The 13,294-nt window shown below is 39.3% G+C and overlaps 1 protein-coding gene across 6 annotated transcripts in view; it reads left to right on the top strand.

Annotated features, from left to right (window-relative positions):
* cfap46 (cilia and flagella associated protein 46) overlaps positions 1-13,294 on the top strand; it is a 50,281-nt gene that overhangs the window by 22,389 nt on the left and 14,598 nt on the right. For 4 of the 6 annotated variants that reach the window (XM_027278425.1, XM_027278422.1, XM_027278423.1 and 1 more), the window contains exons 24-41: positions 16-181; positions 1,547-1,619; positions 1,955-2,090; positions 2,200-2,383; positions 2,761-2,914; positions 3,496-3,713; positions 3,816-3,938; positions 4,284-4,442; positions 4,885-5,027; positions 5,876-5,971; positions 6,056-6,116; positions 6,647-6,799; positions 7,021-7,221; positions 7,333-7,439; positions 9,284-9,466; positions 9,941-10,079; positions 11,359-11,556; positions 12,719-12,907. In XM_027278425.1, coding sequence (XP_027134226.1) covers positions 16-181; positions 1,547-1,619; positions 1,955-2,090; positions 2,200-2,383; positions 2,761-2,914; positions 3,496-3,713; positions 3,816-3,938; positions 4,284-4,442; positions 4,885-5,027; positions 5,876-5,971; positions 6,056-6,116; positions 6,647-6,799; positions 7,021-7,221; positions 7,333-7,439; positions 9,284-9,466; positions 9,941-10,079; positions 11,359-11,556; positions 12,719-12,907 — 2,683 coding nt within the window. The remainder of the gene's footprint in view (positions 1-15; positions 182-1,546; positions 1,620-1,954; positions 2,091-2,199; positions 2,384-2,760; positions 2,915-3,495; positions 3,714-3,815; positions 3,939-4,283; positions 4,443-4,884; positions 5,028-5,875; positions 5,972-6,055; positions 6,117-6,646; positions 6,800-7,020; positions 7,222-7,332; positions 7,440-9,283; positions 9,467-9,940; positions 10,080-11,358; positions 11,557-12,718; positions 12,908-13,294) is intronic. The other 2 variants (XM_027278426.1, XM_027278424.1) reach the window with 2 other exon arrangements.

Below are 13,294 nucleotides of genomic sequence, written 5' to 3'. Positions count from 1 at the left end.
ACTTGCTGTCCATAGCTATGCAGAGAAGGCTGAGAATCCAGCGTTGTGTGTCTCAGCTGTCAGGCATTACTGGAACACTTGTCTACCCCTGACACAGACTCCTGAGGAAAGATGGCAGCTCCGAGAGCCTCTGGAGAAGATCCTGGCTGCTCTGACTCATACCAACACTAAACATGCAAATGTATGGACTCCTCTTTAGCCTTATTCACAGATTCACTTTAATCCATATGAATTTGCTCTATTTATTTTAATCATTTTAATTAATTGATTTTTTTTTTTTATGTTTATCACGTGCAAGCAGGAGCCAGAGTTGATTTTTTTAATACCTACCCCTTGTAGGATATTTTAATTCAATACAATTTAATTTTAATGCGAACAAAAGCTAAATGAATCCTTTGAAGATATGTCTGTGATGTTTGGTCCCTCCCAGGTCTTCATCAGGCACATGGAGATGAAAATGAACTCTGTCTATATAGGCACAAAACTGATGACATCCTAACAAGCAATATACACACAAAATGACCCTCCAGATAAATTAGAAACTGTTTCACAAAGCTTATAGAAATGTCTGTTCAGTTTTTGTAATCTTTAATTGAGCGTGGAGATTCTTCCCATTTGCTGTTCACTGAATCTGTTATTCAGCACAACTACCTTTTTGCATTTCTATTGTGAACTCAACTCCTATTGTAAACTGGAGTAATGAAACAACACAGCAACAAGGGAAACACAAAGATACAATCTGTCTGCCTGTTATGGGAAATGTTCCAGTCCCTTCCCAGGGCCAGCATCAAGGTCCTTTCCAAAACTTTCAGTTTCTAGCCATGCCAGCTGCTGACAGGACAAAAGTTCAGTCAGAAAAAGTACCAGCAACAAAATAAACAGCAGCCGAGCAAAACAATGATGGTCAGAAACTGACCTTTCATTCATCACCTTTTTTTATTTTCAGTTTTTATTTTAACAACTTCAGTTTGTATGTCTATAACAGAGCAACATAAAAGAGGCATAAAAGAGGTTCTTAAACATGTTCTGGTATCTTTAATTGATAAAACTGATTAAACATTTACTTTCAAGGTGCTATAGGGGAGAACTTGTGTCTGCGCCAAGTGTGAGAAAACATCTCCTAAGCAACAGGACAGCAAGCCAGGGGGATAAACAGCCATTCAACTGCAAACTTTAAATCAATAATTAAAGGCAACTTATGTTAGAATTCAGAATGATAGAATGAAACTGTTCTTAGGTAGTGCTGCGAACCACAATATGCAAGAAAAATAAACTATAATCGATACCATACAGCCATGGGATGCCCAAGTGTCAACATCTAAAGTGACTTTCTAATGTAATGAAATGTTGCAGGCTCTTGATATACAGATACCAGGACAGGGACATATACAGGGCAAGGTCAGAGAGCAATTTATTTTTACTGTACATCACTGAGCTTTAACTATGTCCAGCCGTTCGCCACTAGCAGCAACACTCTCCTATCACCCTTGTATCTCAAGGATCAAGCTGCAAAAAGTGATAATATTAAATATTAATTTTCTTTCAGAAACCGGTCAAAGTGAAAGACTTGCTGACCTTGACAGCTCTGCCTCATGGGAGCTCCAAACACGAAGCAACAAGTGAGTAGTAAAAGGACCCTGATCTCATTTGTCTGTGAAATTTCTTTTTTGATTTTTGAAGGCTGTACCCTTTGAAGAATAGCTTCATGTTTGATTTTGCTTCCTGTCATAAATCTGATTGGTATCCTCTGTACATATATAATGAATGGTACAGAAAGGATTATTCATTCCAGGTTCAATAGTAAAGCTTTGGACCTATTGTCATTTGCATTTGGATGGCCACTTTGGAAAGCTGAATTTCTTCATTGATAATTACATTATGAACACACACACTTACCCTGGATTACAGATCAGTCATCTGGATATGCTTTTCTGTGTGTATTCTCTTTGAGTAGATGAAGAGTGCCTAACCCTACGAGCAGCCATTTACAGTTTGTTACACCACATCCAAACTGACAAAGACGACTGGAAAAGTGCTCTGCAGCTCCTGGACCATGCTATTAGAGATATGCCTTGCACCAGACACCGACTGTGAGTAAAAGACCATAACACAGTGGGGACTGATGGAAGATATGAAAGGTGGAAAGGGAAGTAGACAGAAAGACAGGAAGACATCTTATTGTTCTCTGTGTTTTACCAGACCTCTGTTGAAACATCGAATACTGGTAAAAGCACGACTGGGGGAAAGTGTACTGATGGACATGCAGGAGTTACAAGACCAAGGAGAGCAGTGCTGTTCATTTATGTGGCGCCGGGCGGCACTGTATGCTGGCAATATAACCCAACAGCTCACCTACTACCAGAAATCCATCACCTCTCTGTTGGTAATATCTCTGTTCTGGAACAATTTTTACATCATTACCCAAACCTGATACATCCGCAGATTCATGTTGGATCATGTAGTCATAAATTTCAACATTTCCCTTCCTGTGTAGTCTGTCTGTGCTGAGCAAAGGCAATATATCTAGCAAAGTCTCTACCACCATCATGTGGAGCCAGTATGTCATTACATATTTACTTGTTTTTCATGTGTTCCTTAATATGGTGTGGGACACAGCAGGAGAGCGTGTTAATTGGGGCTAGATAAACTGAATCTGATACATTAACCAAAGCAACAGGCCTCATATTGTTACCAAACAAAAGGAAAATTAAAAAGATCCTTGTGCTTCACTTTTGTGTTTGTGATGCCATTTATGAATAGAGTGAAGAGACTTGGTGGCAAGAAGTTGTCCTTCTGCTAGAGTTTGGAGAGTGGCTATACACTAACAACTTCCCCAAAGCTGATGCCCGGCAGCAGGTTCAGCAGGCTGTAGACATCCTTCTACACACTGAAACTGAACATGCAGAGAAAGCAGGTATAACTCATTGACTCTTCTTATACATTGTATAACGACTCAAGGGTGTTAAATACTAGTTAGTATTGTTATAATTCTACTACTAAAAAAGACATATTTAGAAAATTCCCCTTGAGTTGTGCATGTGGGCTTGAAAACACAAATATCTCAGGGCCTTTGCTGTATAGATTCAGTTTGTGGTAGAACTCTTTGATAGTTGTGTCAGCAGTTGAATTCACTGTCTGTACTTTCATTTGAATTGTTATCCTCTGTAAACATTAAACGAAGGAACTGACCACACAAAGAACCCATGCGGCTACCCCCCTGAGAAAAGTGCAGCACTACTTGAAAGAGTGCTGTGAAAAGTCTTTTTAGTCTCCTGCTATGAGCCTCATTAAATATCCCCAGAAAGATGAAGTGAACACTCAAATATAAGAAGAAGTAGAAATTAATTACAGAGATTTGTGTCTCTATTATTGGATTTACTTGTAATTGTAAAAAGTAATGCCAGTGCCAATGATGCTGTTCATTTATACTTACAGATGATTGTACAAATCTATCTTGTAAATGCTTTGTCACAGTAAATGTTATCTTTTGTCTAGAGGACAATTTAAAGGCTTTGAGCTCAGTGAAACGCGAGTCACTGGTTGGAGTCCACACATTTTTATTCACACAAAGTTGGACTTATCTGAAGGAGGTGCGGCGCCTTGACAGCCTCATACGAGCACACACTCTGCTCTCTGTCATGGCAGACAGGAATTCACCTGAGCACCAGCTTAACCTGCTCAAAGCCTACACATTTGTACTTCAAATATGGCAGGTGAGTGCACCTTTACTAAACACTGTCCTATCACTCGATGAGGCTGTTATGTTATGTTTGAGTATAAAACATAAATCTGTGTGTTTTGTTTTGTCACTCCAGGTGTCCATGACAGTGGGTTCTGAAATATCTAGTGAGATGGCAAAGAGTCAGGCACCCCAGCCTCCTCCCTCCGCTGGAGCCAAAGAACGTAAAGACGAGGGCAAAGGGAAAAAAGTGAAAGAAGTAAGTTCCATAGCTCAAATTATTTTAGAATTGTATTTATTTTCTAGTTTCTAGTGAGTGTATAACGCACAATATGAGGTTATTACATTTGTGAATAATGCAGTTACTTGAGTTGTCTGTGAATAACTGTCTCTGTTGTTTACATGTAATCATGTCTGCATGATTAAAAGAAACAGTGCTCTGAAATGGTATCTTTTTTATTATATCACTGAGATTCTTACATATTACCTGATACTACATGACACAACACACAACACAAATATTTACAAAACTGTGCTTGATTTAAATCTCTTACTGCACACTAGTAATAACAACAACACATCAATTCTGTGTATGCTTGACCAGCCTCCACCAGAAGAGAGACCTAAACATGTTGTTTTGGATCCATCACTTCCTTCCACACCAAAGGACTGGGCTCGCTTTGTCTGTCCTGACCAGGCCAGGCAGATCTTCAGAACCAACAGTAACCCCCACTGTATCAATACACACAGCATTACAAAGCAGGTAAGACTACATATGTCTCCCTGACATTCCTCTCAGTGTCAAAACCATCTTTTGTCTCTGGTCTTGTCTCTGATTTCAGTCTTGTTTTCAACACAGCAGAGATTTTGTCCACTGGCTGTATAGGAGCAAAGGCTCAGCTGCCAGAGACACTGCTGTTGGTGATCAAACAGCAGTGCATTTATTGATCCATGCAGGTCAAATTAAGATGTGGGAAGAGTCTGAAACCACAGTATTCTGAATTAAATATATGTTATAATTAATGAATGCATCGACTGCTAAAAAAGGAAAATATGTGATGAAATTTGACCTAATTAATTAGGAAATTTTGCAGACAGTTTGCTAAAGCTGCTTGAGCATATTTATGAAACACTGGATGGTATTGATGGTGTCCCACTGTGAATCTGACTTTTATTTCTTTATTTTTTCCCTATGTGTGACTCAGAGCCTGTTTTATCTCAACTTGCTGGAAAAAGAGCTTCACTCACTCTCACTCAAACACCTGACCCTGCCCATAATGTATCTAGCCGAGACCATTGCTCATGACCTTTTGGATATGAGAAGCCTCTCAGATCTCTACCGACTTAGGTAAATACTACATAATAATAAATTAAAAGGAACTGTTCACAGATTTACTGCATAAGAGAGAAATGTTGTGTAGAGCCTTCTCAAGAGGGGCTTTGCCAAATCTCATTCATTGCCTCAAGTGATGTCAAAGAGTGACCTGTGTAACCCGCTCCTCATCATTATTTAAACAGTCAGAACCCAGAGAAGCACAGACAACTGGGGAAGTGCTGAGCATTCTTTAATTCATTCAACCTTTGTTTAAATCTCAAAAAAACATTGAGAGCATGCCCTCATTTTCGATGATGTCAAGCCGACAACGACAGATCACGGTTTAAAAAACAGTTATATTCAAAAGTGATGTAGTTTGTAATCACAGTTTTAAATTGACCTATAGATAGAAGTGTGTGCAGCACAAACGCTAAAAGTTGTTTTAGTAAGTTTCCATTTATAGCTTTATACATAGTCAGAAACCAATGCCTGTGAGTCATCTTACTGTTAGAAATGTCCAACCAACCTTCATGCAAGATTTTGTGATGAGTAGAATAATGGAAATAATATTAGGGCAGAGTGATAAACTGAATCTAGGGGTGGCAGAAGAAGCATGTCTAGAGACGACATCACCATAATCCAGAGGTGACAAAAGACAGCTTCAATTATCTGCTTTCTACTGAACCAAAGAAGAAAATGAGCTCTACTTCTGTACAAATATCCAATATCTAAAGCTTGCTGACAGGTGTGTCATTGTCAAATTTAAACTTACAGTTTGACCCAACCAGACACCAAGCTATTTACACTCTGAGACCCTCTCAATATTTTGTCCATTTTGAGGAATTTGCATGTTTCTTGTTGCTCTTTTTCCACCTAATTAGAATTGTGAGGACTTGTTGTCAGCTGGGCTTGGAGACACATTCACCATATAACGATCTGCTGAATCTGAGTAAAATTCCAGAACAAGAACAGATGTGGTATGTCAAAAACAGCTAAAAATAATAATCTAAAAAAAATCTGTTTGTACATTATGCCTCATGATATAACGTTCATGACTGCAGGTGCCGCAAAGCGATTGCTTTGTCACAGGAGAAGAGAGGCCTTCACGAAGCGTACAATCAGGTCAGCCTGCTTCTCCCGAAATAAATACATCTGTGTTTAAAATTTTGGATCAAATGCTCCACATCCATACGGGATTTCAAGTTTAAAAAGTGGCAGTTAAAATCAATAACTTTTAATCTACTCTAGTTTTATTACTTCTTGGAGGATGACTGGCAAGTCATTTCAAATATGAGGTTTACGACAGTCTCAATGAAAACTGCCATTAGTGTGAACTCTTCAGTTTTTTTTTGTTTTTTTTTTTAATGGTTATAACTTTTCTAGCCTTTCATCCTTTTCAAGTACTTGAGCTTGTTAGTCATGTGAATTTAATATTCAGGCTCATCCCATAAAATCTAACACTATCCTATCAGGGCACATAAGGAAGGTTTTTTTCTGTTACTGCCATTTTTTCCACACGGTGGTGTGTGTGTTAGTGCGTGTGTGGGTGGACCTATGTGTGTGACTTTATGTGTATGTGGACACTGAGACATGCATCCAAGTTGTCAATCATCGTGTATGGTTAAAGTGTCTTACTGTATATCTGGTTTCAGAAAGTCAAGGTGGATGAAAAGGCTGGGTCATGGCAACAGAGTATGGATGTGTGTGCTCAGGATGCGTGGCTGGACAAAGCTGAGGTTTGCCTCAGCTTGGGGCTCTTTCAACCTGCCAGGCAGCTCCTGGCTGAGGCCCACTTGGTGAGTAAGGTAAGTTGAGAAGACTGGTGTCTCATAATATTGTTTTTAATCTGTTGGCATACCAGACTGAACCACTTTATAAATCATCAGTGCCTATGTTGTGTGAAGTATAATACTGATGCTCTTATCTTTGGCTGATAATGTATTCCCAAATACATAAAAAAGTTTAGAAACATTTATTGCTTTTTTCTACTTCATTATAACTCCCTTTTTAAATTCTCTCTGTTCAGGAAATTGGGGACCAGAAAGCAGTGGCAAGAAGTTTGCTTGGTCTGGCCATTCTGGCTTGTGATGAGCAGAACTATGCCCAGACTTTGATCCTGCTGGATAAAGCCCACGTCCTAGGTGGGGATGAGGAGTTTTGGTACCAGCTCATCCTCACCAAGGTCAGAGCTGTCCTAGGCCAGAGGGATCACGATGCCCACACCAAGGTATCGAATAACTACATCCTCAACACCCTTTACAGTAAAATGACCTTTTTTTAGGGAATGCTTCTCCCATCTTTTAAGTGAATTTTTTTGGTGACCTTATTTTTTTCACAGGCTGATCAGATTTTGAAACAAGGCTGTGGAGCTTTGAAGCTGGTCATGGAGCAGCAGGTGAACCGAGTTCCAGAACTCACATTCTTGATCACCTCGTTAGAGATGAGGTAAGCCCAAACATTTTTGGTTAAACTTGCTAAATGTGTAACACACTCATCTCTTAAGACCAGTACAGATTTGTTTTTGCACAACTGAACTCCCAAATGTGCCTTCATCTTTATAATGAGGGGTTTGTTGTGCACTGCAACTCTACTGTTATATCTCTTCTATGTGTCAATGGTCTGTTCTTGCTGACAGTCTGATCACATCCTGCACTGTGACAAGGAGGAGTTGCTCTGTTTTTCCTTACATATTGCACTAATCACAGTTCTTAAATGCACACCTGCAAACAAAATATATGACCTTATTTATTTAACCTATCTATTTACCATCATTTCCAAACAAGAGGAAGCTTCTGACAGTAAGTACACTAAGTACAGTTTTTTAATGTACATGTGCCTTCTATAAATCAACTGTATGCTACCAGCTGCCTGCTATTGGTTGAATTTAGAGAGGGAGAGCTGAAGAGAGAAAAGGGGGTTTAGAGAGAGAGGAGGAGGAAGATGTTGATGGATGTTCTTCTGTTTCAGGTGAAGCAGTTGTTCTTTATCCTGCTAAAGAATCTCCATAACTAGCTATCATTCTCAGTGTCAGGATGGAAGTGTTCGGAGTGTTTTATTAGGTCCATTAGATGGTGCTGATGACTCTGTTGTCTTTTTATCGTCATCAGATGTTTAGCTTGAGCTTGATGGCTCTCGTCTCCTCAGCGTAAAACACTGTTTCATTTGCAAAGACCTCTGATGATGTAAATATGCAGTGCTGTTAGCTTTTTCTCTAGTCTCTGTTGAAATAGTATCCAGTGCCTAACCCACAGTCCAGTACATAGTCTGCTGGCTGTCCCTGATTTTATATGATGAAATGCAAATATCATAATCCATATTTCCAGGGTACAGCTCTGCTTCATAACCTTCAATGAGACCATATGTCTATGCAAAGTTAATTGACATGACTTTTAGTGGATGCAGATTGCGGTTCACAGTCATCACATAATTATTGATCTCTGCATGTACACGTCACACTGACCTCAGATGGGAGCGGGCCATGGCTGTTGCTGTCGGTGTTGTGTCTGAAATTTGATGTGCACAGGGTGAAGAGAAAAGGAGGACAGTACCCTGTGGGGCCCCCGCGCTGCAAATTACTACATCAGACACAGTCACAAAGCCTCACATACCATGGTCTGTTGGTGAGGTAGTTGATCATCCAGTCCAGCCCCTTCTAGCTTCCACCTTAGCAGTGATGGCTGTATTGTGTTGAAAGCACATGAAAAGTCAAAAAGCATGATCTTCAAACTGCTTCCAAAGGTTTCCAGGTGTGAGAGGGATTGGTGTACAGTAATAGGTAGATCTGCATCATCCATCCCAATGCCTGGTTCGTAGGCAAATTCTAAGATAAAATGTTATTTTTGCTGTTCATTGGCTGTTTTGGTGTAGTTAGATTTAGAAAAACTAAAATGATCATTAAAAGAGCAGCAAGGTAAAGAGGAGGAGGAGTGCACGGGTATGTGTGTGTAAAAAAATAGCAGTTAAATGGTCCAGTTAAATGCAAAGCATTTTTTGTTTGTTTTTGTTTTGTTTAGTTTTTTTTTGTGATGTGTCACTGATGATGAGGGTCGCAATCCTAACAAGGAACACAATTATGAGTAGTATTGAAAGTACTCACCCAAACTATATTACAATATGAAAGAAGGATAAATTAGACTATAATAAAGTGTAAGAAGAAAGACAGTTTGTGGTAACAAGATGACTAATCCTCCAAATTGTAGATTTATTTATATGAAACAGTTGAACCATTTATTAAATGTCACATTTTAAAAGTTTAACAAGACACACATGGATAATCTGTTGTGTTTCAGAGGAGCCATTGAATGTACACGTTCCCTTGGTGGTGGTAAACCGGGGGAGACTCTCAGCACCGAGGCTGTCCACAGGCTAAAGGCTGCCTGTGAATCACTGGGAGAATGTGCCAGTGCTTTTACTCAACTCAGCTATGGAGAACATGCATCAGAGGCACACGAGGAGCAAGCACACGGTCTGAGGTTAGTCAGGAGTTACTCCAGACCTGAATGTTAGTAAAATATTATTTTTACTGTACCATAAATACTAATACTTTCACACACTTTTGGATGGTTTTAACAGTTGAATCTTGAAATTCAGCACATAAACTTAAGAACTATATCGTACTACTATTACACCTTACACCTTATTAACTGGACAAACTTGGTTAAAAATGAGTTTGTTTCATGCTTCATGAGAAGGTGCAAGCTTGTGATATTTGATCATCATCAAGCATAACCAATTTATCATTTCAAATCATTTAACATCAGACCAGCACTGTATTGTAACAAACATAAAGAAAGGATGATTTAGGCTACATGAAATTAGGTGCTGCTGTTCACAGTTTTCTTGCATGAGACATGATGTGTTCTCACATACTGTGATGTTTATCTCACTGACACAACCATACTTTGTTTTCTCTGTCTTTGTCCATCCTTAACAATATTTCTTTACAGAATCCTAGCCCACCATTCGACTTATACAGAGGACAAACAGCGTTTCCTGCTTGATGGGCTCTCCCAAATGCAGCTAGCTGTTACAGAGCAGGAACATGTGGTGCAGAATATTCAAAAGCTGCTGCCCTCACAGGAGGAGGTAAAAAAAAAAGTGCAATCATGCTCCTTGAAAATCCATTTCTCATTGTGATAATGCCCTCTAAGGAACCTTGGAAGGCAAATTTAAATCTTTCAAATGTCCAGAGAAATATTCGGTTTTCTATTATGAACACGTTTAACCAGTCACAGCCATTGGGGAGAGGCAGAGAATGTGACTGAAAATGAACAACAGAAATATAATACCACCGTTTTTCTAAAAAATAAAACACTCTGAAAAACTGTAAGTGCATTTGCTTGGCTGTTATACTCCAGCTCAGAAGCTGAATTCTGACGTGCAGATAGCAAAATGTTTGATCTTATTTGGAGAAGTATTTGAGCATGTTGTTCAGTGTTGAGAGATGAAAGGGCTCTCCTGTGAAAAGTGACACAAAGAGACTTTGCTTGTGCTATCTGCATCCTTAATCCCTAAACAGTGTAATTGACAATCATAATTTAACGGCTATGTGAGGTTATTAAGGGTCTGCTGTCGCACTGTCTGGTGCTGGGCTGTCTGATGTCTCAGGTAATATTTGTGAGTGTATTGCTGTCTACAGTGTTCTAACAGATAAAGCCTTCATTATTTTTACTTTGTCAACAGCAGTATGCTGTTTGAATCATATTTTATCCAGACACTATACCAGCTGTTATACAGATCTGAGGGCTTCAGTGCAATAGATAGACTGGCATAACTGCAGATTTGATTTCTATTGAGTCTTGTGTGGATGTTTCACTCAGCCATTGGGGGCTGGATTGTGGCAGCATGCTTTCAGCAGATGGTGCTGCTTCATCGGTAAAGTTTTGACATCCAGCCTGCAGTGGAAACAAGAAACTACAGCTGGAATCACTGAACATTTATTCATCCTTACATGCTGGGCTAGCTTTTGTTTTATATTCTGTTCTTCTTGTTTAAATCTTTGAATCTCTGTTTACAGTCTTCATTGTTCGATGAAGACCACGGACCAAGTTTGTCTGTGACCTTGTTACAGCCCACTCTTGCACTCTATCAATTGAGAATAATTGTTTCCAATAACCATTTTAATAGCAGCCAGACTTTATTGTTATAATGTAAACGTGTTTCTGATATAACGGTTGGCAGCTCATTTAGATTGGAGCAAAGTTTTCTTTTGCATAGAAATTGGAGTTGCTTAAGTTTGTGCCATTCTTAATACAGGCTGATTCATGTGTGTGTTACTTTGTGATCTACTTCATGCGTGTGCTTGTAATCTTGAGTGTATTTTTTTGTGTTTGTTTTTTTACATTGATGCTTTTGTCCTTGTCAGAGTCACGGACTGTCACTGGCAGCCGTGTGGAGGCTGCTGTGTCTGCGACTGGCCCTGGCGGAATTTTGTCTGACCGTGTTGGAGGAGCACTGTGCTGAGAAGAAACGCCAAGCTCTGGCCCGGGAGAGGAAGACCTCTGCTGAGATAGCACTGGAGGAGTTTACACGCTGCACACCTGAACCCAACTCTATAGAAGAGGTTAGACAGACCTCACAAGCACCTCAAATTTAATGTGAAATGTTGAATCCATTTAGATTTATAAACTCCAAAAAATGGGATGTTGTGTCAAATGTAAATCAGATTAAAATGTAGTTATGTAGTGACAATAGTGCATCATGTTCCAAGGAGGTTGTGACAGGGCAACAAAAGAAGTGTAAAATGCTCAAAAAACACCTGTTTGGATCACGTCTGCCTGGGCAAATAGCCAAACAGTTTAGGAACGTTTCTCAGCACACCAACCAACCAAAGACACAGTTCATTACTGCAAATTAATAAAAATCAATAACATCCAGAAACACTACAGTCTTTTCTGAGCCCAAGCTTATCAGAGATGGACTGGCACAAAGTGTCCTGCTGTCTGTCATATTTTAAACTGATTTTGGAAATCATGTCCTCCGGGCAAAATTAAGTTTTACACAGTGTCCCACATTTTTTTGAATCTAGGTTGAAATCAAACTTACTTGGCACACTTAAAGCAACACTCTAAGGGCATTGCATTGTGACATATTTCTTCACTACACTGATCACAATCAGTTTAGGCCGACACAGATGGATGAACTGTATTTTAGGAGTGCTCCATGAATAAAACATCTAAATACACACCTGACAGGGATGACACAGATTTAACAAAATATTACTTGAAACATCAACAACTAAAAGATCTATGTTGATACAGTCTGTTGATGTAGTATTTAATGTAGGTCAGAGGAGTGTGCAGGTTAGTAAGTAGTTTTGTTGCCACTTGGGGCCGCTAACATGCAGTACCCCCACTCTTTATGTCTTCAAATTGAAATTGCTTTATTGGGAAAGGCTTGAAACTCTAAAAACGACTAGTGTAGTCATCCATGAGCCCTTACACTGGTTTTTATGAATGATACTAGGGCTGATATAAATCTGGTATTTTCCCACATATATTCCCATTTCTTCTCTCATTCTGCCTTACCTTCTCTCTCTCTTTATAACTCAGTACTTGTTATTCATTTAAAACTACAGGCCTTCATCTTATCTCCTAACTCCTCTTTCCTTATACCAGATTTTCAGAATTAAAAAAAGATATATTGTATATAATGCAATATTTGATAAGTATATTGCTTGTGATCCATCTCCTTGTTTGACCTTAACTTACTTGCATGTTGTCTAGGAGTGGGTGAATGTGGGCAGTACCTTGGGGGATGTGGCTCTGGGCCAGTTGGCTACAGTCAGTTTGCACTCCCTGGACAACATTGAAACCAGAGCTCGCTGCCTCAGTCTGATGGGAAAGTACTTTAGACTGCTGGCTGCACAGGAGGACCCCATTTATCTGTGTGCTCTGTGGGACAGACACAAACAGGTAGACAAATAAATGTACACACCATGCTCATGTATATGTCTGTTAGATAGAGGGTTCTCACAAGCACTGTGTTCAAGACTGGAACTTTAAAAAAATCTAAAGAATAGTCCGATATATATCCTCCCTGAACAGTGGTCTAAAAGCTTCAAAGGAACTGAAGTTGCATATGTCACATTCATCATCAATGAGTGGTTTTCAGCCTCCATAACTAAGTGACATATTTTATGAATATCTCACATTCTGTTTAATGCATAACAACAATATAGCATATGACAAGTGATAGACTCTACAATAAACCAAAAGTAGTGGCCAATACGTACAATACGTTTGTACCAGTTGAGCACTTTAAATTGTTGATCAATCAATCAATCATACATACTTATTAGG

The sequence above is a fragment of the Larimichthys crocea genome, chromosome III, assembly GCF_000972845.2.
Source record: "Larimichthys crocea isolate SSNF chromosome III, L_crocea_2.0, whole genome shotgun sequence".
Taxonomy (NCBI): Eukaryota; Metazoa; Chordata; class Actinopteri; family Sciaenidae; genus Larimichthys; species Larimichthys crocea.
Note: the sequence above shows the minus strand (reverse complement) of the source record. Positions and strands in the feature narration are given on the sequence as shown.